Source organism: Mus caroli, unplaced genomic scaffold (genome assembly GCF_978045245.1).
Source record: "Mus caroli unplaced genomic scaffold, Mus_caroli_1 scaffold_8, whole genome shotgun sequence".
NCBI lineage: Eukaryota > Metazoa > Chordata > Mammalia > Rodentia > Muridae > Mus > Mus caroli.
In genome coordinates this window covers 102,745,914-102,771,067 of record NW_028227263.1, presented here as the reverse complement: position 1 = coordinate 102,771,067, position 25,154 = coordinate 102,745,914, and the positions used below count along the sequence as shown (strand labels likewise).

General features: G+C 52.0%; 1 protein-coding gene across 1 annotated transcript; it reads right to left on the bottom strand.

The window, feature by feature from the left end:
- Positions 1-475: 475 nt before the first annotated feature.
- On the bottom strand, positions 476-24,143 carry Mybpc2 (myosin binding protein C2). The gene is made up of 28 exons (XM_085840919.1): positions 24,054-24,143; positions 22,131-22,208; positions 21,629-21,715; positions 21,287-21,435; positions 20,982-21,099; positions 20,039-20,087; positions 19,484-19,543; positions 16,092-16,285; positions 15,663-15,795; positions 15,422-15,546; positions 15,137-15,242; positions 14,059-14,231; positions 12,909-13,074; positions 11,679-11,785; positions 11,309-11,338; positions 11,033-11,172; positions 8,486-8,645; positions 8,289-8,393; positions 7,712-7,900; positions 6,966-7,100; positions 5,765-5,932; positions 5,538-5,626; positions 4,614-4,809; positions 4,152-4,291; positions 3,822-3,981; positions 3,585-3,721; positions 2,253-2,439; positions 476-535 (listed from the first exon to the last, which is right to left on the bottom strand). The coding sequence occupies exons 1-28, from the start codon at positions 24,070-24,072 to the stop codon at positions 525-527; spliced, it is 3,411 nt and encodes a 1,136-aa protein (XP_085697045.1). The 5' UTR covers positions 24,073-24,143; the 3' UTR covers positions 476-524.
- Positions 24,144-25,154: the final 1,011 nt, after the last annotated feature.

Here is a 25,154-nt window from a genome sequence, read left to right as displayed (position 1 = left end):
CACCTTCTAAGGAAAACCCTACCCTCAGCCACACCCCATCCCCTCACTGTGGTCTAGACAGGGGCTCTACTACTGAGTCCCTGAGCTCTCTTTTCACTTTTTATTTTAATGCAGGGTATTATTTAATTGCCCTTTCTATGTCTGCCTCAGCCTTCCAGATAGCTAAAATGACAGCTGTACCCAGCCCTGTCTTGGCTGTCCTTTGTGGGTGGTCACAGGCCTGTGTCCTCTCTGTAGGTAATGTTCAAGAGAGTTTAGGCCACAGGGCATGAGTTCCACCCTTGACTCTTGTAAATGCCATGACAAGCAGTTCCCCCAGCAGACGCCATCTTCCAAGATGGTGACCGCAATGACTAACCCCACCCACAAGGGGGTAAGAACTACAGACTCTGGAAGGATGGACACATGATAATTTGAGCAACAGTTCTTTATCACAGTGATCATTCTGGAAAGATGACTGCCATCCCAAGAGTTGCAGCGCTGGTGTCCGGGTTCTGATGACTTATTTAGCAGGTGATGAGCTGTCACTGTGGCACTGCAGGAGAAAAGAGAGGTGGGTGAGGCAGGGTAAGATGGACTGCACCATGTCTCTACCCAAAATCCGCCAGCAGAGGGAGCAAGAGAGTTCCCATCCAGCAAACACCAGTGTAGTCATGGTCACATCTCTCTGTCTCTCTCTCCCTCAGCAGGGCTGCATATAGCCCCAGATATCCTTGAACTCAAATATGTAGCTTGAACTGCTGGTCCTCCTGCTTCCATCTTCCCAATGCTGGGATGACAGTCATCCATCACTGTGGCCAGCTTAGAGTGCTGGGGATGGAGCCGAGGCTTTGTGATAGACAAACACTGTCCCCACAAGCTACATCTCCAGACCCACAGAAAGAGAAAGGGTCTCATGGCATCCAACGTTCCACATAGTTGAGGCTCTTGATATCTCAAGCACCTAAGAACTATGGCTATAGATGTGCTTTGCCATGCCTGGCCTTTTGTTTTGTTTTTAAAATTGTTTTTAATGTTTTAAATGTATTTATTTTATGTGAATACATTGTAGTTGTCTTCAGACACCCTAGAAGAGGGCATCAGATTCCATTACAGATGGCTGTGAGCCACCTTGTGGTTGCTGGGAATTGAACTCAGGACCACAGGAGCAGCCAGTATTCTTAACCACTGAGCCATCCCTTCAGCCCTTGTTTTAAAATTTAATCAGTTATTTTATGTGTGTGTTTATGTTCTCCATGTGCATGGCCTGAAGGGGGCTTTGGAGCCCCTGGAACTGGTGCTACCAATGGTTGTGAGCCATCATGGAGTCCTGGGAACTGAACTCGGGGTCTCTTGAAGAGCAGCCAGTGCTCTTAACCACTGAGTCATCTCTCCAGCCCTTGATTTTTCACTTTATAATGTTTTGACAGGATCATACTATGTAACTCAGGCTGACTTAGAATTCACTCTGTAGCATAGGTTGGCTTCAAACTCACATCTCCTAGATGAGCTTGAGCATTCTTGGGTACTGGAATGACAGATGTGCACCACACCCCAGACAGTTTAAAGTCATTTTAAATCCCAAATGGGGGTGCTCTGAGAACCTGCCAGCTGTCAGAAGTCAGCGGGAGTCTGCCGTGAGGATGCATCTGAGCTGACTTAGTCACCCACAAGAAGACCCCAGAATAGAGGGTGGCTCAGCCTGACTCCAGAATGCAGCCAGTGGGTGGGGGAGGGGGGATGCTCCCAGAACTGTCCCTGAGGGGCTGAAGATCCTGTTTGCTAAGCTGTCACAGGGCCAGGGACATCAGCATTGTTAAGTGTCTTCAGATCAAGCAGAGGCATGCTGATGTGTACTTTGGGCCACCTGATCTGCTTCCTTCAGCAATGTCTTGTGGACTGAATCCAGCAAAGGAGATGAGGAAGTTTTCTTGGAAGACGGTTCAGCATATGCCAGAGACCAAAAGTAGGGACATATGTAGCCACTGTAGTGCCACCAAGACACACGACACCGAATTCCAGGCTGGAAAGACTGTGGTGATGGTGGGGGAGTCTGACGAGTAGGGGAGCGCTATCTCAACTCTGATTCCAGGGGCGAAGGACAGGAGGAGGCTTGACAGGAGGGGTTGCAGGTGGGGCACAAGCTAGGGCTGGTGCTCTCCAACCCCAGGGCCTTTGCATGACCTGTATTGCCTTCTTGCCTGGGGCATCTGGGTAGGTTCACCAGGGGCCCTGGATTAGGGTCAGTCAGTGTGGGACCATTCCCTTCTCACCTCGGACATCCAGTTTGCATTCAGCCAGGGCCTCCCCCAGCTCATTGAAGGCGCGGCAGGAATAGGTCCCTGCATCAAAGGGCGACGGGCGGCGAATGTTCAATGTCAGGATGCCCTGGTAGTTGGTTATGAGGAATTTGGGATCTTCATGGATTTCCATCTTGTTCTTCATCCACACCACCTTCGGCTAGGGAAGGGAACCAGAGAGAAAGCTGACTTAGAGGGATGTCCTGACACCACCTGCATGAGTGCACAGGGGAGACAGAGGACCCCAGTTGGCCACCATTCCTCTCTCGTCACCTCCCACCTTTCCTCCCTGTGCTCCAGGCACTGCTATTTTGGGGACAGACCCAATGATGACTTCCCACCCAGGGCCCTGGGACTGTCTTCTCCCTCTCCCAACCCTGCAGTTCCTGCCTGTCCCACCCTTCCCTGGCCAGCTGCATCCCTTACTGTCTTAGCCCTGCCTCTCGTTCTCTGTCACGCTTATCACCATTCATGGTTTTATATCACTTGTGAGACCTGAGACCAGTGTTATTCTTCCTCCAACACAAAGGAACTTCTTTGTCCCATTTGTGACACACAAAGTTCAGGAAAATACTTGTGGGATAAATCATGTGATTCATCAAATGGAATGAATGAATGAGCTGAGAAAAATGAATAGATTGGCATAGGGTTAAGTGACATGGTGGATGGATTTATGAATGAATGAATGAATGAATGAATGAAGGCCTGGTGGTGCACTACAATCCCAGCACTCAGGAAGTGGAGGCAGAGGATTTTGAGTTCAAGGCCATCCTAGACTACATGAACCCTTATCTAAAAAAGAAAAATGATGGGGCCTGGAGAATGGCTCAGCAGTTGAAAGTGCTTGCTGCTTTTCTAGAGGGTGTGAGTTCAGTTCTCAGCACCCACGCGGGGCAGCTCACAACTGCCTATAATTTAACCACCAGGGAACCCAACGCCCTCTTCTGGCATACAGGAGTACTGCACACACAAAGTTCACATACAAACAAAATTTTAGGATATTTTTAAAGAATAATGAAATCCTGTCTGGGTAGCTCAGGAAAACCTCAGGGAGCTGTACAGGTATAGATGTGTCGCCCCCCCCCCACCTCCCACCCCCGGCGCTTCTCAGGGAATGACACTGTCTCCAAACAGGACAGGAAAGATGGGCTTCATGGATGAGCTGTGCCTGGCAGTCAAGAGGCAGAAAGTTCAAAACTGTCTGAGACTTGGCCTCTGCCTGAGGAGACTGCAGGGAGGAACTGCCGGTATGGTGGGTCTGGGGCTACGTGCTGCTGAGGGTTTCTCCAGACCCCACCGTGGCACCTTAGGGTGGCCTCTGACGGCACAGTTGAGAGCTGCGGTATATCCCGCCACCACGACCCGGTCCATCAGGGGGGTCAGGAACTTGGGAGCTGTCCGGAAATCATGCTCCTTGTACTCCAGTGGTTTTAAGGTGATTCCTAGAGAAAGAGACACCCATAAGGTGAGTCCCACCCCAACACTAGCTAGGGGCCAACAACCAGGAGTAGCAGCTGAAGGCCAGGCAGCTGGACCCTGTACCTGTCTTGAGAATTCGAGCTGTGTTCTTGGAGACACCTGGCGAGTCACTGAGACCGCAGATGTTCTCGCTGAAGATACGGAAGTAATACTCATTACCCACAATGAGGTCAGACACGGTACAGCTGGTGTGGCGATTGTGTTCGTAGACATTGAACCACTCCTGGAATGGGGACAAGGAGGGATGAGGGCAGGCAGGTGCATGGAGGACACACGTGGGTACAGACTCACAGTCATCCAGTCTCCTAGCCTCAATTTCCCAGCTGTGAAATAGACAGCTCAGCTCTGCTCTGTCGAGGCAACTAGCCCCCCAAGGTCCCTCTGTCCCCTCACCATGGTCTTTTTGTCAGCCTTCTGGACAAAGTAGCCTGTGATCTCACTGTTCCCGTCGTCCTTGGGCGGCTGCCACTCCACCAGAGCATTTGTGCCCCACACCTCCTTCACCATCACATTCTCTGCTGGCCCTGCCTTTTCTGGAAAGAGAGTTGGGGGTTACCTACCATCTGAGAGGCCCTAAAGCCTGGCTTTGCCTCTCCTTTTCTTTCCAGATTTTTTTTCCTTTTCTTTTTGACAGTAGCCCAGGCTGATCTCAAATGCATTATATATCCCAGGATTATACTGCTGATCCCCCTACTGTTACCGGCTGAGTGCTGAGATGATAGACCACCCCCACACCTTGTTTACCAAGTGCTGGGATGGGCCCTACGGTGTTGTGTATGTTAGGCAAGCACAGAACCAACTGAACCCCTTCCTGCTTCAAACATCCCGTCCTCCCCCGGGGGTCCTGTCTCGCACCCACGACCCGGATGCGTATGGTAGCAGTGTCCTTCATGTTCTCAATCTGCACACTCAGCTCATACTCTCCAGAGTCAGAGCGGGCCGCCTGTCGCACGAAGAACACTGTGTCGAAGTCACTAGTCCTCACATTCACACGGGAGGTATCCAAGGGAGCCCCACCCTTGGTCCACACCACCTGAGGCCGGGGCTTGCCCTGGGGGAGGAAATAAAGTCAGGGGACTAGGCTCTGAGGGTCTGAGGACCTGCCTACATCACTGGCCCAAGGCCTGACAACTTCCTTTTTTTTTTTTTAACAAGTTTTTTTTTTGAAGATTTATTTATTATATGTAAGTACACTGTAGCTGTCTTCAGACACTCCAGAAGAGGGAGTCAGATCTCGTTACGGATGGTTGTGAGCCACCATGTGGTTGCTGGAATTTGAACTCCGGACCTTCGGAAGAACAGTCGGGTGCTCTTACCCACTGAGCCATCTCACCAGCCTGCCTGACAACTTCCTGGTCTTGGACTTGTTCCTAGTCCAGGCCCTGATCCCCACCAAACTCTGGGCATGGCTCTGTTTGACCCCAACCCTATCTCTGATCTCCACTCTGATCCCAGCCCTAACCCTGACCTTGATCCCAGCCCTGACCCTGGCACTGATCTTCACACAAATGATGGTACTGGCCCTGAGTCTGACCCTGTCCATGGCCCTGCCCCAGCCCCAGCTCTGACCCTGACCCTAGCCCTAAGCCTGACCCCAACTCCAACCCTATCAATAACCCAGACACCAGCTCCAACTCTGACCCTATCTATAGCCCTAGCCCCAGCTCCAAACCTGGCCTTAACCCTGATCCCAGATCCAACCCTATCTTAACCCCAGCTCTTACCCTGGCCTTGTCCACAACCCCAAGCCCAGCCCAACCCTGATCCCAGCTCAAGTACCTGGAAGGGGATGACGAGGTTGAGGGCCTCCCCAACTTTTCGGATATAAGTCTGACGAAGATGGCGGGGGAGGCGGATCTTAGGTTGCTCTGAGGGTGTAAACAGAGAGGGTATGTGTTGGGCTGGGAACCACTAGATGGGGATGACATCATCTGGGGGACCCTAATTTGAATGACATTGAGTAGAGAGTCTCAGAAGAGCTGTGTCAGGGACTGAGTGTCACTCACCAACAATCTCCCTGATAGTGACTGGCTGAAGGAGGGTGGCTGGTTCACTGCGCCCTGCGATGTTGACCCCAACAACCCGGAAGAGGATCCTGGCTCCAGTTGGGAGATCCTTGACAGTGAAGCCACAGCGTTCCACTGGCTCCTTGTTAGCTGGGACCCATTCCTCAGCTGGAGAAAGGAGTCTCGTGGACCGGGGCCTTCCTCAGGGGGCCTCTGCCCTGCCCCTCCCCCTCCCCCAGTCAACACTCCCACTACAGTGAGTGAGCACCAGCATCAGTGGCCACAGCCCCAGTCAAGCGCTCCTGAGGATGGCATGGAGGACCACCCCCATGCCAGCAAAGGCAGCACACCCGCCTCAACACTGTAACCCGCATTTTCAAGGATGAGGAATTGGGGACCCAAGTAGCTTAAGCTCAAGCATGAAATGGTGCAAGAATGGGAAGATGTTGGCCAGCTGGGGAATGAAGAAAGGAATGCTGGGAAGAGATGGGGCAAGGAGCTAATGGAGGCAATATTATCTCTTCCCTATGTGGTCACAGTTCCAGGTCTTGAAAGGTTCTGAATCATAGAGGCCAAGACATGGGCACGGGCACAGGCACAGGAAGAGGCAGAATGGGCAGGGCTGGGACTTGCTGGGATTGCTTGATTACAGATAAGGCTGGACAGTGTCAGTGTGGTGTCCTGGCTCTGCCTGATAATCATGGAAGACAATCTGCAGCCGGGGCTGTGAACTCCATGACAGGGTGTGTGTGTGTGTGTGTGTGTGTGCATGTACTTGGGTGGGTAAGCAAATATTTACAAGTATATGGCTTTAAGCAGTATGTGTCCACTAGTGTGAGAGTGTATGCCAGTGTGCCTCATGAATATGTGTGAGTGTTGCACGTGAATACGCAAGTGCTTGAGTGTGATCATGAGTGTGTTTGGGGGGTGCAGCAGAGGTGGAGATGAGGACAATGGAGGTGACAGTTACACAGACAGATGGTTGGGAAGGAAGGATAGTAAAAGAAGAGGAGGGAAGGGTGGGAAGAAGAGAGGGAGAAGGAGGTAGAGGAAGGTGTAAGAGGAAGGAGCAGACAGTAGGAAGCCATTGCTGCACAGAGGTGGACAGAGGCAGGGAGGACACCCTGGCCTGAGGTCCAGCCTGCCCCAGGCACCATGCCAGCCCCGTGCAACTCCCAAGTCTAGGGGAAGTGCCACTCACAGCCCTCCAGGCAGTACTCCACCAGGTAGCCATCAATGCCACCAGCACCAATCCGATCTGGAGGTCTCCACTTAAGTGTGGTGGTGGTGTCCGTCACATCCTCCACGGTGAGGTGTTGTGGTGCACTCGTGGGAGCTGCAGGGATCCAGAGAGAGAGAGAGAAGGCCAGGAGCCAATGAAGGACCAGAGGTTCGAAAAAGAAGGGCAGGACTAGAAATGGTGTCAGTGTGGTTGGCCAAAGGTCAATGAGTAAGGAAGGGCGTGAAGGAGATTAAAACAGCACCCAAAACAAAAACAAGCTAGTGTGGTGCACACCTTTAATTCTAGAACTGGGGAGGCAGAAGTGGTGGATCTCTGAGTTCAAGGCCAGCTTAGTCTACATATCAAGTTCAAGGCCAGCTAATACTATACAGAACCTGTTTCAAAAAGACTTTAAAAAAAAAAAAAAGAAAGAAAAGAAAAGAAGGTGCTTCTGGGGCTGTCCCTCAGAGGTAAAATGCCTGCCTAGAATCCCCCAGTAAGGGGCTGGGGATATGGCTCGGTGGTAGAGCCCATGTCTAGAATCCCCCACAGTGAGGGGCTGGGGTTTTATGCAAGGTCCTGGGTTCCATCTTCAGTAACACACACACACACACACACACAGAGGGGTTCCAAGCTCCACGAATCAAAGGCCAGGCATGGGGTTGGAGATGAACGTAGGGCAGAATGGGTGAGGAGAGCAGGTGGGGACAGAGAGTACATCATACCAATGGGCATGAAGGGCTTGGTGTTCATGCTGGGCTGTGAGACCCCAATGGCATTGACAGCAAAGACCCGCATCTCATAAAGGACGCCCTCGATCATCTTTGTGGACTCGTAAGTGGTGTCAGTGAAGACCTCAAAGTTGATCTTCATCCAGCGCTGGGAGCCTTTCTTCTTCCGCTCCATCAAGTACCCTGTGGATTCCCAAGCACAAGGGTTTGTGGGGGGTCATGGTGGGTCTAGAGTCACAGTTGGGACAGGCAGGATCACATAGGAAGGACCACAGGACCCCCATCAGATTGACTCTCTGCATCTCAGAGCCTCCTGGGGCTACCACATATGGCTTTGGGAATCAATAAGCCAGGGGTCACAGAAATCCCCAGGCTATGAAACCAAAAATGAGGCATTTCCAAGTCACTAGGGAATAATGAATCCCCGTAAAGGTGAATAGGATCAATAAGTGACAACGGGACCAGTGATGATGGCATGTGCCTTTAATCCCTGGGAGGATTAAACTCAGGAGGGAGGGTCAGGTGCAAGGGAACATGGGAGTCACAGGGACACTGGTATGTGGATGCTAACCAGTCACTGGCTGTCCTCCATCATACTTGGGTGGCTCCCAGACCAGAATGGCCCAGTCTTCTCCAACTGAGGTGACACGGACAGCCTCTGGAGGATCAGGAACATCTGGGTGGAGGTAAGGGACAATGAGAGTCAGAGGTACTCTCGGAGGCCACAGTGAGCCACCTCGTGCTTCATCCCCTTAACCTGCTGCTTACCCACAACCCGCAGGAAAATGGAGGCCACATCCTCGCCCGCAGGATTGGTGACTTTGATGGTGTAGCGGCCCTCATCCGACCGCTCCGCACTCTCGATCACAAAGCTGCTGCAGTCTGGCCTCTGCTCGATGCGTGTCCTGCCTTCTGTGGCTGTGAACACCTGCACACAGCCACCCAGCAGCCTGGCTTGCATCACTTGCCCAGACCATGCCTGCCTCAATGCCTCAAAATCTTACAGTGGCTTCTCTATGGCCACGTATATATGAGTTCTGGACTCACCCCGACTTTCCTCCTCCACACCCTTCTTGCCCACCACACACATCCACCATCACTAGACTTGTGTCTTGTTCCCAAGAGAGTCACAGTTTATCTGTGTACATACGGCCTGGCATCTCTCTCTCTCTCTCTCTCTCTCTCTCTCTCTCTCATAATCTAGACCACCACGGGCCTTCTTTTTTTTTTTTTAAAGATTTATTTATTTATTATATGTGTGTACACTGTAGCTGTCTTCAGACACTCCAGAAGAGGGCATCAGATTTTTGTTACGGATGGTTGTGAGACACCATGTGGTTGCTGGGATTTGAACTCAGGACCTTTGGAAGAGCAGTCAGTGCCCTTAACCGCTGAGCCATCTCACCAGCCCCACCACGGGCCTTCCTATGTTGCCAAAGACGACCTGAACTCCTGTTCCTTCTGTCCCCACCTCCCAGTGGCAGAGATGATGTGTACGAACCACCATGTCTGATTTGTGCAGTGCTCGTAAGCTCTAGCAGTAGAACCCCTGCCAGGAATCCCAGTCACTGCCCCAGCTTCCTTAAGGTCAGCTGGAAGTTATCACTTCCTCCAGGAAGCATTTTGGATGCTCTTAGCTAAAAGCAACATCATATTTCCACAACTCCTACTCTCTGCCCACTCCACCCCCGTGCTCTCCCCATCTCCATCTCAGCCACCTTGGGAAGCTACCATGTGGGCTTGTGTCACCTCCCCCAAAGGAAGAAGACCCAGAGCTACATCTGATGAGGGTGGCACCTTTAGTGGTGAGCTGGGGGGGGGGTGGATACATATGGAGCCACACTGTCCGTGTTCCAGAAGAGGAGACCTCAGTGTTGCTACAGTTTGGATCAATGGTACCCAAAGACCCGTGTCCTGAAGGCTTGTCCCAGTTCATCTCATTACTGGGATGATAGGACCTAAAGCTGGGCAGTGGTGACATAGGCCTTTAATCCCAGCACCCAGAAGGTAGAGGCAGGTGGATCTATGTAAATTCGAGGCCAGCCTGGTCTATAGAGTGAGTTCTAGGACAGCCAGGGCTACACAGAGAAACCCTGTCTTGAGAAACAAACAGCAAAAAGTGATGGGGCCTAGCAAGAGAATATCTAGCCATTGAAGAGGATATTGGGACCCCAGTCCCTTCCTCTTGGTGTGTCCCCGCCACTGTGAGGTAAGTATCCTGTTCCAGAATAAACTTCCCACCACAGTGTTCAGCCAAAGAGCTAAGCAAAGGAACGCTGACCAGGGGCTGAAAACAAGAATACTAGATGGACAGATAGATGATAGATAGATAGATAGATAGATAGATAGATAGATAGATAGATAGATGATAGATGGATGGATGGATGGATGGATGGATGGATGGACGGACGGACGGACGGACGGACGGACAGACAGACAGACAGACAGACAGACAGACAGACAGATAGATAGATAGATAGATAGATAGACAGATAGATAGACAGATAGATAGACAGATAGACAGATAACTAGCCTCTGGTATTGATTACATTCACTGAAGACTGTCTAGCATCAGGAGAGGTGAGAATCTGACTTTCATGTGTGCCAGAATAGACAAAGACAAAGCAGTTTTTGGTAAAAGAGTGAATAGACAGATGGTAGATGGATGGATAGGTGGACTTTTGTGGGGGTGGATGGATGGAGGGACAGGTGTATAGAAGCATGGATAGATGAATGACTTGTGTATGGGATGAATGAGTGAATGGTGGGAGATGGATGAGCAGATCAATCGCATAGGAATACATGGATTATGGATGATATGGATTGGTGGAAGGATCTATGGGGTGAATAGGTGGTAGGTGAATGGGTTGTATAAAGATAAATGGGTTGTGGATAACAGGTAGGTTGTGGTAGAAGGGGGATGGATATATGGATGGATGGGTAGGTAAATGGATGGGAAGATATGTGGATAGATGGGTGGATGTGTAGATGGATGAGTGGGGTGGGTGGGTGGTGGGATGGGTGAGTGGGTTGTAGGATGAGTGAGTGGATTGATAAGTGGGTGAGTGGTGGATGGAAGGGTTACTGAAGAGATGGATAAACTGGAGTCTTCACTAACTAGCTGCCCGATGAAAAGATCAATGGATGGGCCCATGTTTGTAGACCAACACAACCTGCAGTCTTCAGAACTATACCACACAGAAGGAAGACCTGTCCTCATTTCATAGCATATGAAACTGAAGCTCAGAGAGGAAAAGTTCGTTGCCTGAAGCCCCAGCAGAGCCAGAGGGAGAGGAACCAGGGGCAGAAACCTACCTCATCTCCCCTTAGCCAGGTAGCAGTGGGAGGTGGTTCCCCTGTGATGGCCACATCCAGCCGCAGCTTGTTTCCAGCCACCACAACAATTGAGTTATCTGAGGTCTTCCCTGAGCAGTCCAGGTGGATCTTTGGGGGCTCTAGAGGCACAAAAGAGGCACTGGAGACCTGGCTTCCCAATACCATCATAGGTGCCCCAGAGAAGCAACATTCCAAGATCAGATCCCAGCCTCCTCCCTCAGACATGAGTTTCACTGGAGCCCCCCTAGCCCTTACCTTGCTTAGGTACGTACTCCACTTTGATTTCTGGAAGGACAAGGAGATGGAGGGTTAGAGCTAAACTCTCAGGTCCCTGCCTCATTTTTTCTTCCTAATCCAGAGGCAGAGAAATCTCTAGAAGCAAACCTGAGTCTGGGGTGCTAGGGAAGGGAAAGATGCCCCAGCCGTCCCTAGTCCCCATGAATATGCATCAGCATGTACCATGCTCTGAGCATCTCATCTGATGCTATCCATGGGCCCCATAGACAGTTGCTATGACCTCCGTTGTAGAACTAGGAATCTCAACACAGCAGGGAGGCATTCTGGGATTCCGGGGGTCTGGGAGGGTGGTTCTCCATCCCAAGTAGAAAAGGAAAGCTGTCTCTACCCAAAAAGTTGAGCTTGGCTGAGAGGGATAGGGCATAGCCATCGGGCACGAATGTGTAGTCTCCCTCATCCTCAGGGCGGACGTCATCAATCACCAGCTTGTGGAATCTAGAAGGCAGAAAGGAGGTGGGTGGGGTCAGGCCAGATCACCCCATAGGCTTCTGTGAATGCCAGCATGAGAAGCATGTGAGACCAGGATCTACCTCATGTGACATTCCTTAGGCACCAGCTACTTTCCCCCCCACCCCTTAAGATTTATATGTCTGCATGCATGTGCAGCATGTGTGTGCAGTACCTACAGAGGACAGAAGAGGGCACTAGATCCCTTGGAACTGGAGTTACAGATGGTTGTGAGCCATCATGTGTGTCCTGGGAATTGAACCTGGGTCCCCTGCAAGAGTGGCCAGTGCTCCTAATCATCATGACATCTCTCCAGCACTTCTCCATTTTGAGACAGGGCTTCTCAGTGGGACCTGGTCTCATCAAGTAAACTAGGCTGTCTGGCCAACAAACTCCAGGGATCCTGCTCTGTCTGCCACCCCAGTGATGGATTACGGGCCCACACTGCCATGCCCAGCGTTCCAGATGGGTGCAGGGAATTGAACTCAAGTCCTCACGCTTGCATAGCCACTGCTCTAATTTGAGGTTCTGTGATGTTCTGGCCTGAGCTTGGGGCCCCACTTCCTAGCTGTGTGGCTTTGGGCAAGCTACCAAACCTCTCTCTGTGCCTCAGTGCCTTCATCCATAAAGAGAGGTGATGATGAGACTTATCTTGGGGTTGTGAGACATCTAGCAGGGAGCTGGCACTCAGGAAGTGCTCTGAGAGTATCAAGACCGGCACCATTGTTATCAATGCCACCAGCAGCCACAGTCCCTCATGAAAAACAAACAGCTCTCACGAAGGAACCAAGGAGGGTGTGATACTGGGCCACAGCCATGGCTCTCAGATATCCAGTGGATGAGCAGGTATCTATCTTAGGTACCCACACTGCCTAGTGAATGCTAACCTCTTGCTCTCCTGTGCATCCCAAATATGGTCCTCGTTGACCTCTTCCCACACCGTGCCTTTGTAGGGAGATCTTGATGTCCCAACCGACCCAGACTCAGATTAAAGCAGCACTTCTTCAAAACTGGTGAGCCTATCACCCAGCCATAGCGAGCGGATACACATGTCCCACTCAGCCAATCCAAGGGTTCACACATGGCACCATTCCTTCTGCCTGTGCCTCACCTGCCCACATGGGAGATGGTGATCCTCTTGCTGGGTCGTACCTCCACGCCATTTTTGTACCATTTGCCCGTCACCTTCTCGTCAGACACTTCACACTTGAACACAGCCTGCTCTGCAGCCTTCACCGTCAGGTCAGCAATGTCCTGCAGGACCTCCAGTTGCTTCTCTGAATAAGGAGGAAGAAGGATGGGAACCCAGCCACTCCACTCAGGCCACAAAGACTAGTGAGCACCCACTGTGTGCTGAATGCTGTTCTGGAGCTGTAATGATGAGTAAGCTTCTGACTGCCTACTGCGCATGGAGAGCCACGTTCTAGACAAGGAAATTCCATGAATTGGGAATGAGATGGCCTGAGAAAGGTAAGGGAAATGCTACAGAGAATACGGAAAGCCTCCTAGGAAGAGTGCGTGCAAAGGCCCTGAGGCGGGCTGGGACATGCCCAGAGCTTCTGCCTATAATCCCCCACTGAGAGGCTGGGGTGTGGCTCAGTGGTAGAACTCTTAGCTCATGCTCTGACAAGATGCTAAAATTTTCCCAATATTTTACTTAGAAGTGTTAACTTGCTGAACCCTTGGGTAAAAAGAGCTGAATGTGTGAATATATGCCTACATGCATATATGTGTGTATATATAAATATTATATATATGAATATATAATATATAATAATATATAATATTCGTGTATATATATATATAAATTCATGTCTATCAGCCCCTCCCTTCCCCCTTGGCCCTTTCTCTCCCCTGTACAACGGTGTCACCTGAGAACTCGTCTTGGCAGTGCATTCCTGGGAGTCAGCTCAGTGTGCACTTTCCCTTGTTTAATGGCCACATATAAAAAAAACTTATTTATTTAACCATAAATAACATAGATCTTTGTTTTGTTTTCCTTTCTTCCTTTCTCTGTCTCTCTGTCTCTCTCTTTCGGAAATATAGACTCATAGGACATAAAATCCTATGGACTCCACGTCAACCAGCATACAGACCTCCTTCAGTGCTGTATGTGGTGAGTTGGGGGGAGGAGTGTCAATGTAGCAGGAAGGTTGCCAGTCTGAGCACAAGATGGAGAGTCTGGCCATGTAGGGGTAGAAGAGGACACACTGATCCGAAGCCTCAGTGCTTTCATCCAGCCCTCTGAGAGGAAGCCGTACCTTCCACAATGAGTTCAGCCTCACACTGGCCACCATTGGTTATGACCTGGTAGCGGCCCCCATCCTCCTGGGCCACATCAGAGTAGATGAGGATGTGCCGTTTCCCGTCCTTCTTGAAGCGGTAGCGTGCCTTGTAGGAATCCTCCCGAGTCATCTCCACACCATCTTTCATCCTGAGTGGAGGGAAGGCCACCAGCGGTCTCAGTGTGGAAGGGTGGATTGTGGATAAAGCAGGGTTGGGTGGGTGTGTGGTTGGTTTAGATGGGAAATGAATGGGTGGAGGGGTAAGGGGTGGGTGGGATGAATGGAGGAAGGACGGCTTGACAATGATGGGTTGAAAGATGATAGGGGAATGGCTGAATGAGTCAATGGAAATGGAGGTTGGGTAGGGGATGGTTGGAGATAGGAATAGATGAAGATATGAACGAATCAATAGATTAATGATGGATGAATGGAAAGGGGAGAAAAGGAATGTAAGGGTGGTGGATGGATGGATGAAGCTGGGTAGATAACGGACGAGTGGAGAGATGATGGATAGATCGGTAAATGTATAATACAAAGATGGACTGACAATGGTGGGTGGAAGGATAATAGGTGAATGGATTATAGAAGGATGCATGGCTAATTCATGGATGGAGGGATGGTGGATGAATTGGTAGTGGGTATATAATGGAAAGACGGATGCGTACAGGCATGGTAGGTGGGTGGTGGATAATGGGTGGGTGATGGGTAGGTGATGGATGGGTGCATGAGGGCTAGCTGAGAGGAGGATGGACAGGTGGCTAACAGACCCATGGATGGATACATCCAAGGGCAAATGACTGGCTGACAGATGAGCTAATGTCCAGTACAACAGGGGGGATCAGGAAAAGATCCTGAAGAGAATGGGACAGACAGAGGTCAGTTCTAGCGTTGAGGTCAAGAGTAAAGGGGGAGTTTTAAAGAGTAACTGAGGTCTCAGGTGCCCCCTGAGTGGGATCAGAGTCTCCCAGGGAGTTTTGGGTCCACTAGAGACCAGGGCTGAGGTGAAGAACCTAACGACACCTGTGCTCAGCTCAGAAACCAAAGCTCAACTCACCACATAACCTGCGCACCCTCTTCCGACACCTCTACCGACATCTCCACTCGGTCACCCACGAATACCTGCTGGTCCTCCAGTGGGGTGACAATCAAGACTGGGGGCTCTATGTAGTGGGAGAGAGAAAGCCAGCAGTTTCAGAATCCACTCAACTCCCTCCCTCCCTCTCTCCCTCCCTCCCTCCCTCCCTCTCTCCCTCCCTCTCTCCCTCCCTCCCTCTCTCCCTCTCTCCCTTCCTCCCTTCTTCCTTCCCTCCCTCCCTCCCCAGGTTCAGCCAGCCCCCACCTTTGACAAAGAGTTCAGTGAAACACTTCTCATCTTGGACTGCCACCTCGTATGCAGCATCATCCGCCAGCGTGCACTTGTTGATGGTAAGAATTCGTTTCTTCCCAACGTTCTCAAACACATACCTAGTATGAGAGCGGCCATTATAGAGGGCACAACCAAGGGGAAATGTTGGAACCCACTCTTATTTCTGAGCATTAACTCCAAATCGCCCTCTTTGCAGCAAACGCCCTGTACACACTTGCTGCTTGGTTTGATCTCCTGGCCGTTCTTGAACCACTTGAGAGGAAGGTCTGGGTCACTGATCTCCACCACCAACTTGATCTTGTTGCCCCTGTCTACTTGGTAGGCTGGGTCCAACTTCTTAGTGAAGGCTAGAGAGGAAGAGAGGACCGCAGGGTACAGAATGGACCAAGGGATATGGAGATGAACAGTACTGAGGACAGGAGACAGGGGGCCAGAGAGGAGAGTTCTCTGCCCTGATCATTTCTAGAGGAGCCAAGTCTTTCTCCCAGACCTCAGTCACTCCAAGGTCAAGTCTGGAGGCTCCTGTGAGCTTAGAGACCCTTGAGAGTGATGTCAACCACTTGCCAGGTGGGGGCACCAGAAGCTGAGTCCAGGGTGTATGCAGGTTGGAGGACATGCCCATCTCCCTTAGGTCAGTGCTGACCTGCACTCTTCTTGACCTCCACCTTGGCCTTCTTGAGCCGCTTCAGCATGCCACGGAGGTCAGTGATGCCGTACTGGAAGGCGATCTTCTCGTACTCGCTCTTCTTGGCCCCCTTCAGGAGCTCCCAAATCTCCGGAGGTATACCCAGGTCATCCTCATCTTTCTTCTTCTTCTTCTCCTCCTCAACTACTTCCCTGGGGAAGCAGGGGCACCAGCATCAAGGAGATCAGTGCTTCCCCCACCCCCACGGTGTACTTTGTTATGTGACCATCCATCCATGCCCTTTCATGTTCTACCCATGAACCCATCCACCCATCCATCCATCCATCCATCCATCCACCATCCACCCATCCATCCACCCATCCATCCACACATTCACTCATCCATCCATCCATCCATCCACCCATCCATCCATCCACTCATCCATCCACCCATCCATCCCTTCACCTCTCTGCCCATCTACCCATATGCCCATCCATCCACAATTTATCCAACAGATATTTATCAGTCACCTTCCTTTCGCAGGTTTTTCCACCCATGGTTCCCACAGAACATTTCCAACATCCACATCAGAAACCATCTCTTCCCTGTTTTAAATATTGCTATGGCTCCCCACTGCCTTCAGGGGAGCCCCAGCTCCTCATTCTGGTGATCACTAGCCTACCTACCTTTCTATCACCACCACTCCGACCGTTCAGAACAGCTTCGTGCCCCATCCTCAGCAATTCAGGCTCTTTTCTGCTTCCCAGGGCTTTTGCTGCTTCCAGCCTCTTATTTCCCTGCCTTTGTGTCCCTTTCTATCCTACCAACCCTAACCTTCTTCTCTGTGAAATATCTGTGGTTCTCCAAGGCCATTTGACCTACTTTGCCCTGGTGTTCCAGATCCTTGCAAACCCCTCCTCCAACCACACCAAACTGCCTCATGTGTGTCCCTGTCTTTGGACCTGTCTTGTCTTCCCAAGGCATTGAAGGCCAGGATCAAGTGGGGCTCCTCTGTGCCTCTCAGCCCAGTACCCAGTGGACAAAAGGACTCACAGGAGGTGCAGTGTATGAAGCAAGGGATGCATGCAGAGATCTTCAAGAAGGAAGAAGGGAGGGACAGAGTAGGTGTGTGGGTGAACTTGGGACATGAATATTGTATTGGTATGGAGAGGAGAGGGTGAGAGGACAGATAAACAGACAGATGGGTGGGTGGAGAATAGCAGGGCACATGCATACACAGCTAGGGAAGTTGAACAAGTATTGGGTCATAAGTGGATACAGGATGGTCAAGCCTGTGGCCGGCTGGAAGCAGACCCACAGAGGAACGAGTCAGTGAGCGGAGCTGTCGGCGGGATAAATGAAGCCATGAAGAGTGGACACAAATTCAATAATATGGTGGATACCTGAGAGAAAGTGTTCTGAAGAACAATAATAAATTGTCACAATCTATCCATTCTGCTATGAATGTGTGCACGTGTGTACACGTGTGCATCTACGTGTGTAGCCAGACGTTGACATCAACTGTCTCTCCCCAATCACTTCTCCACCCTAAGTTTTAATGTTTGTATTGTGTGTGCATGTGCATGTGTGTTGTGTTTGCTCACGTATGCACGTGCTTGTGTGTGAGTGTGTGTGTGTGTGCACGCACGTGTGCGTATACACACTCACACACTATAGCATGAACAATTTTCAGGAGTCAGTTCTCTCCCCTGACATGTGGTTTCCTAGCATGGAGTGCAGGCCCTCAGGCTTCAGGACATGAAGCCTTGCCCGCTGAGCCGTCTCCCTTGGCCCACCTTATTTTTTGAGCCATGGTTGTCTCTATGAACCTGGAGCTCACTGACTGGCCTAAGCTGGTTGGCCAGCAAACGCCAGGAATCTATCTGTCCCCATTTCGCTATCGCTGCGATTACAGAAGCACAGCTCTGTGCCTGGACGTGCACATGGGTGCTGGGGATTTGAACTCAGGTCCTCACACTTGCACAGCAAGCGTTTTACTGATTGAGATGTCTTCACAGCCCCAATGCAATTTTTTTATTTTTTCTTTCTTTTTCTTTCCCCTTTTTACCTACAGAGTACCAACCCTACACTGCTAAATTTAACAGAAAGCTCTAAGAGGCTGGCTCAAAGGGTGAGGGTTCATGTCAGTGGTGGGCAAAGAAACAACAACAAAAGGCTGGTGGGCTGGTGTGTGTGGGAGCAGATGTTTGGTAGCGTGCTGGGTGCTGTGGGGGAGGAGTGCAGGTACAGTTGGATAAACAGGCAAGGAGGTGGATGGATGTAAGAAGGACAGGGAATGAGTGTGTGGATGGGGATGGACTAGCAAACAGACATTCGAGCATAATGGCGGCAGGGTGGATGGAGAGCCCGAGAAGGTGGTGGGGAAGAATAAATATGTGAAGTAGATGGATGACAGCGAGGGAGACAGCTGGGTGGGTGGAGGATGAGGGCGTGGATTGCTGGGTGGGGACCAGTGATGGTAGTGAGCGTTGGAGGGAGGCAGAGCTGGACCAGTAGGGGGCGGAAGCCTGGGTGAGCAGGGCAGGTCACAGCTGGTGGATTCAGGGACTTGCTGGGCAGATGGCTGACGGGATGGTGTTATGGACAGGGTGGGGGTGGACAGGCTGATGGGAAGGAATGATGATATAGACGAGATAGTACTGGAATAAAACGAAAACCTAGGGGTGGAGGCTGGAGGGATGTCTCAGTGGGCACACACAGCTTTCCCAGAGAACCCAGATTCAGTTCCCAACATCCCCAGTTAGGCAATTCACAACCGCCTGTAGCTCCAGTTCTAGGGACTCCAGCTCCCTCTTCTGGCCTCCACGGGTATGGCACTGGGTATGGCACTCATCTGCACAAACCCACAGGCATAGTAAAAATAAAATGGGGTGGGTGTGAGTGGAGAGAACTGGATGCTTGGATCTTGTTATCTTGCTCTTGCCCAGCCTATTGAATGCCAAATTCAGTGAGAAAGTCTATCTCAAAAAATAAAGTGGAAGGCTAGGCATGATGGTGCATGCCTTTAATCCTAGCACCTGAGAGTTCAAGGCAAGTAAACTTCTACGAATTTGAGGCCAGACTAGTCTACATAGCAAGCTCCAGGCAAGGCCAGGCAAGGCAATGTAGTGAGACACTGTCTCAAAAATTATACACACATTCATACATACATGCATGCATACCTACACACACATTCAGTGGAGAGTGATAGAAAATTCCAGAAATCAACCTCTGCCCCCTACACACACACTCACACTCCACATGCAGAAGAAAAGAAAAAGAGGAAGGGAGGAAGGGAGGGAGGGAGAAAATTTAGGGAGGTTCATAAGGAGAAATGAGGTGTTGGCACCTTGGCTACTGTCCCTCTCCTGTGACCCCACCTGTTCCCTCTGCCAGGTAGGCCAACTCACCTCTTCTTCAACAAGCCACTGAAATCCAGCTCGCCTGCATCTTCTGACTTCCCATCACCCCTGTAATCATTAAGAGGGGGTGGGAACTCCATTAAAATCTAACCCAGGTGGGAGGCAGAGGCAGGCAGATTTCTGAGTTCGAGGCCAGCCTGGTCTACAAAGTGAGTTTCAGGACAGCCAGGGCTACACAGAGAAACCCTGTCTCAGAAAAGAAAGAAAGAAAGAAAAGAAAGGAAGGAAGGAAGGAAGGGAGGGAGGGAGGGAGGGAGGGAGGGAGGGAGAGAGAGAGAGAGAGAGAGAGAGAGAGAGAGAGAGAGAGAAAGAGAGAGAGAGAGAGAAAGAAAGAAAGAAAGAAGGAAGGAAGGAAGGAAGGAAGGAAGGAAGAAAGAAAGAAAGAAAGAAAGAAAGAAAGAAAGAAAGAAAGAAAGAAAGAAAGAAAGAAAGAAAGAAAGAAAGAATCTAACCCCAGGGTCCCCACTCCTCGTCCCCCATCTCCACCTCCCTTGATTCTCAGTGGCCGTGAGGTGCCCCTTCCCATAACCCAGGGGTACTCACGAACGCTTGAAGCTCTCGAGGCTCTGACCGGATGAGTCCTGACGGGGTGCTGGGGACAGATGATGGGGGACAGTGAGGCAAACAAGGACCAGGATATCCCACCAAAGCATTCACAATTCACTTTCCTCCCTCTTTAGGCCAACACACCCTCTCTGCAGGCCTAGACAGCTCTCTCTCTCTCTCTCTCTCTCTCTCACTCTCGTGTGTGTGTGTGTGTGTGTGTGTGTGTGTGTGTGTGTGTGTGTGTGGTGTGTCTGGAACAGAGACCTTTCTACATCTCCCTCCCATTTTTTTTTTTTTTTACTTATTCTATTTATTTATTTATTTATTTATTTTGCGGCAGGATTTCGCTGTGTGACCCAGGTTCACTTGGGGCTGGCACCAACCATCCTGCCCCATCTTCAGCGCTGGGTGTAAAGCATGTAACAGCACAACTTCTCTACAATTCATAGTGTCCACCCCACTGGTCACCACGCCCACCCTCCAGCCAGCCAGTTCCTTACTCCCTAGGCCAGGGCAACCTCTTTCCTGCCGCTCCTGTTTTCAACTTTCACTTTGAGCTGCTGGACCCCAGAGGCTGCAGGGTCCTTACTGCCTGGGCTCTGCACCCCTTCTTGAACCCATACACCCAAACCCTATGAGGCAGGAGGCCCTGTCTACCCAAGCCTTCAGCTCACACAATCCTGGAAGCCTCCTAAACTTTTGCATGGGCACCCCAAATTGCTAAACACCTGTTAACCGCCCCCCTCCCGTCTACACCTCCTATGCAAAGCCTGGAGACCTTGTCTCCCCCTTTCCCATTACTGAGTCTGGACCCTCTCCTCTAAGAGACTATGATCACCCCAACTCCACACCTGCATCCATCCCAGCTGCCTAGAACCTCCCACTCCAGCCAGTTCCCCCGGCCCCGCCTGCGCCCCCGCCAGCGCCCCCGCTAGCGCACCCTCCACATCCACGTTGAACGAGCAGCTGTCGCAGACATCCTTGGCTTTGATCTCTAGACGGTAATCCCCGCGGTCCCCTAGGACCACCTTCCCAATGTGGAGCTCCACGGTGTACACCTGGGGGCCAGGGTGGCGGGTGCTTGAGACTCACGGTCCCCAAATTCCCACCCCGGCCCCAAAGCACTGCGCCAGCCATCCCTAGTTAGTCCGCGCTGTAGACCTCAGCCACCCTCTAGGGGGTGCCATAGCTCCACGAGCATCAGCTCGGTAGCCAGACCCGCCTCTGGTCCCGTCGGGGTCTCACATTGCTGGTAGAGTCATGGGATTCCTTGAAGATGAACCGGGCTCCGCTCTTGCTGCCCAGCTCCTGCCACTTCCCCTTGAACCACTTGATGGTTGGCTTGCCTGGGAGCTCCTTCCCGTTCACCTTGGCCAGAATCACCGCGTCTTTCCCTGCAGGAGAGAGGTAGTGAGGAACCCAGCACTCCAGAAAGTACCCTGAGCTCAAGACCCCCCGGAATCCAGGCCTAACTCTCCACCCTCAGATCCAGGAGTCCTCCCTAGTCTCCTCCTTCAGATCCAGGGGTCCAGACTGAACTCTGCTCCTTCAGACTCAGGTTCTAGACTGTTCTTCCCAAGTGCTCACCAGTCTCCACTGACACAGAGTCCGGCTTTTTCAGGAAGATGCCTGTGGGCTCCTCCGCAGTTGGGGATTGGTCCTCAGGTGGGGCCTCTGCTCGGGAGAAAGGATTCGGGAGTCAGCAGTGATCAGGAGGGGTCAGTAATCAGAAATCATAGGGATGGCTTGGATTTTAATCCAGAAGGCATAAGCTTTGCTGGCCCCCTCAGCCCCTAGGGCCTCAGTTTCCCCATCTGTGGACCAGCAGGTTATGGTCAGGATGGTCTTGAATGGACTTCGGGGTAATAAAGGGCATGTAAATATGGACACAGCCTTTGGGAACTGGGCAAGAATTGTTTGAGACATCGCTCAGAGTAAGGTACCAGCCTGGGATGTTGGGAAGCCAGGAAGGACTGTGGCTCTGACCCTGTGTGGGAACAGCTATAGGAAAGAGACAAGGAAAGTCTACAGCAGTGTGGAGAAGGGCGGAGGGCGGGGGGCAGCTGGCAGAGCCCTAGGGGCACCTCACCTTTGGGGGGCTCTTCAGGAGTCTGCTTTGCAGGGGCTTCCTTGGGGGCATCCTTGCCTTTGGGGGCCTTTTTGGCCGCTGTAACATAGACATTGAGAAAATGATTCTCTCCCCAGAATCCAGAGGCCAGATCCAAACCTTCATTCTCAGAACCAGGGGTCCAGGCCTCACATCTTCCTCCCCAGACCCTCCTCCCTCAGGTGGAGGTAGGTATGGTGGGGTACAGATCCCCCATTCCAGGCATAAGTTGATTCCAACCCTGAGTATGGAGTCAGGTTCCCCCTCCCCTCGTAGCCTCACCCCAGGCTCTGGCCATCAGCCTGACCTTTCAGGTTTGGGGTATAATTAGCCCTTCCCTTGGGCTGGAAACTAGACACTGGTGCTGACCACAGCAGTCTCCCATGTGGTGCGGGTCACTGATCCATGGGTCAGTCTGTGCAAGGGAGCTGGTCTCTACCTCAGCCAGGCTGGGCTAACCCCAGGGGAACAGCCACCTAGGGGTAGGTGACACCAAGGCTCGTGTGCAGTGCCCACTTCCACAAAAGGAGAAAGCTCTAACCAGCATATAGACTATCCCTGCCCCCTAAGGACCTAATGCCTCCTGTGCCTAACTGCACATGAAGAGAGACTCGGTGCTGGGACATGACCAGTATTTGCCAAGCAGGTAGGAGGCTCTGGATTCCTTCCCCAGCACAGCAGGAAAAAGAGGGCCCCACCCATGGAAGAGAGACACACAATTCCTTCACAGAAGTCCGACGTGCACACCAAGGGGGTTCTCATATTTACACAGAAGAGTATTGTTCCATGCACGTGGAGTCCTGTTATGTCCATAAAAGCACCCCATGATCCTAATCTTCACTCAGTGAGGAGACTCAACTACCTCGAGGGTGCTCGCCCACCTGGAGAGAACCCTGTCCCCCAGCTGAGCCCCAGCAGTGCACAAGCAAGATCCTGTCAGCCTCAAGAAAAAGAGACACCCACATAGAAAAAAAAATTATATTGCCAGGCTGTGGTGGTGCACGCCTTTAATCCCAGCACATGGGAGGCAGAGGCAGGTGGATCTCTTGTGAGTTTGAGACCAACCTAGTCTACAGTGCTAGTTCTAGGACAGCCAAAGCCAGGGATACACAGAGAAACCCTGTCTTGAAAAACCAAAAAGAAAAAGGGGAGGGGGGAGAAAGGAAAGGAAAGGAAAGGAAAGGGAAGGGAAGGGAAGGGAAGGGAAGGGAAGGGAAGGGAAGGGAAGGGAAGGGAAGGGAAGGGAAGGGAAGGGAAGGGAAGGGAAGGGAAGGGAAGGGAAGGGAAGGGAAGGGAAGGGAAGGGAAGGGAAGGGAAGGGAAGGGAAGGGAAGGGAAGGGAAGGGAAGGGAAGGGAAGGGAAGGAAAGGAAAGGAAAGGAAAGAAGAAAAGGAGACCCCCCCCCAGCAGGGTGTAATAGCCCATGCCTGCCGTCCAGTCTTGGTAGACTGAGGCAGTATGATTTTAGGACTTCCCAGCCAGCCTTAGCTCCGGAGTGAGTTTGGGGCCAGCTTAGGCTGCAGAGTTTGAGGACAGCCTGGAGGGCTTGGGGGTGGGGGTGGGGTGAGAGAGCCAAGAGAGAAGGGGATAGAGAAAGAAAACCGAGGCCAATTTATAATTGCACAACTGAGATTTCTACCCAAGATGGGTCTCCCAGTCCCCAAAGAGGAAGGGGGACTCCCAACCCTACACAGACAATAGACCTCACGGTCCTACATTAGGAAGGGACCCCATCTGTGCACACAGAAAGGGTCCCTCTTCCCCAAGCAGAAAAGGAACCTATACTCTACCTAGATGTAGGAACAGGCAAAGGACCCCCTCCTCCCATAGTAGAAATCCCCTTGTCTGTACCCTACCCTCCACCCCATCCCTACCCCCACCCCCAAGAAGGTTTCGGGCCAGCCACCTGGTTTAGCCTCAGGCATGTCGGCGACCTTCTCCTGCTCCCAGGACTTGGGACCGCAGTGGCTCTAACCAGGCCCTAGCAGGGACAGGTGGGTCTCCAGGAGGAGCCCTTTATGGAGTCTCGAGACTCCCAGGAGGCAACGCTGGGCCGCCCCGCATTCCTCTTGCATGCTCTAAAGGGCGAGAAATAGCGAGCAGACAGGAGTGGAGGGATGCCAAGGCCCTAGTGGGGATGGGATGTGGTGCTTAGACACCTGAGTCTGTGGAGATGCAAAGGTGAAGACTGCGTGACCTCAGAAAGAGGGGAACTGGAACCCCAGAGTCTGGGGGCACAGGGGTCCAGATTCTTAGGTCCTGGATGAATGAGGAGGGGAAGGAGGAACGAGAAGTGGCCAGAGCACAAGATGGGGAGAGGGAGGAAGCAGAGAGGGCACTTGTGTGGGGGCAAAGAACGAGGGGGAAAAGAGAAAAGGAAAAAGGGAGGGAAATCCTGGGACTTGGGAACGGGCGTGGGGGGCTGGGAGTCTCAGGTGCACGCGGCAAGCGGGGCGGGTTCTGGAAGCCTTTCTTAGCCCCAGTCAGGAGTTTTCTAGAAACCAGAGCCGGGAAGGATAGTCCGGTTTCCCCGGCGTAGGCAGGACGGGTGCCGGCCTCAGGGAAGAGTTCTCGGTGTCCCTCCCGCCCTGTTCTGATCCGGGTCCCCATGGGAGCGGCCTGGCCGGCTGCCCGTCACCGGCCAAGTGCAGAGAGGCCGGGAAGGCCCTGGAGGGCTGCCCGGGCCCGGCTCCTTCCCAGCACCAGAGGGGAAGAGCGGGTAAGGAGGAGGAGAGGGACACTTGGGGAACCACAGGTGTGGCTGACCCAGAAGGGTGTCAGAGGAAGGGACCAGGGTATCGAAGACAAGCTGTCCGTCCCTGTCCCCCACCACCACCACCTTTTTTTACTCTTTGTGTCCCTCCCTCCTTTCTACTTTAAAAAAAAAATCCCCTAACAGCCGGAAGCTTCCCGGCTTCTGGGGGCACAAAGTCCTGTCACGCCATTGGTTGCGGTGCAAAAACTTCCACCTCGCTCCCTAGGGAGCAGGCAAGTTGCACAGCAACCC

What these genes read in the sequence shown, in the direction of transcription:
- Mybpc2 (XM_085840919.1), bottom strand. An exon ending in AGTGGCTTGTTGAAGAAGAG is followed by an intron (nt 16,286 to 19,483) that starts GTGAGTTGGCCT and finishes CTGCTTCCCCAG; the next exon opens with GGAAGTAGTTGAGGAGGAGA. An exon ending in CCGTCAGAGGCCACCCTAAG is followed by an intron (nt 2,440 to 3,584) that starts GTGCCACGGTGG and finishes TCCCTTCCCTAG; the next exon opens with CCGAAGGTGGTGTGGATGAA.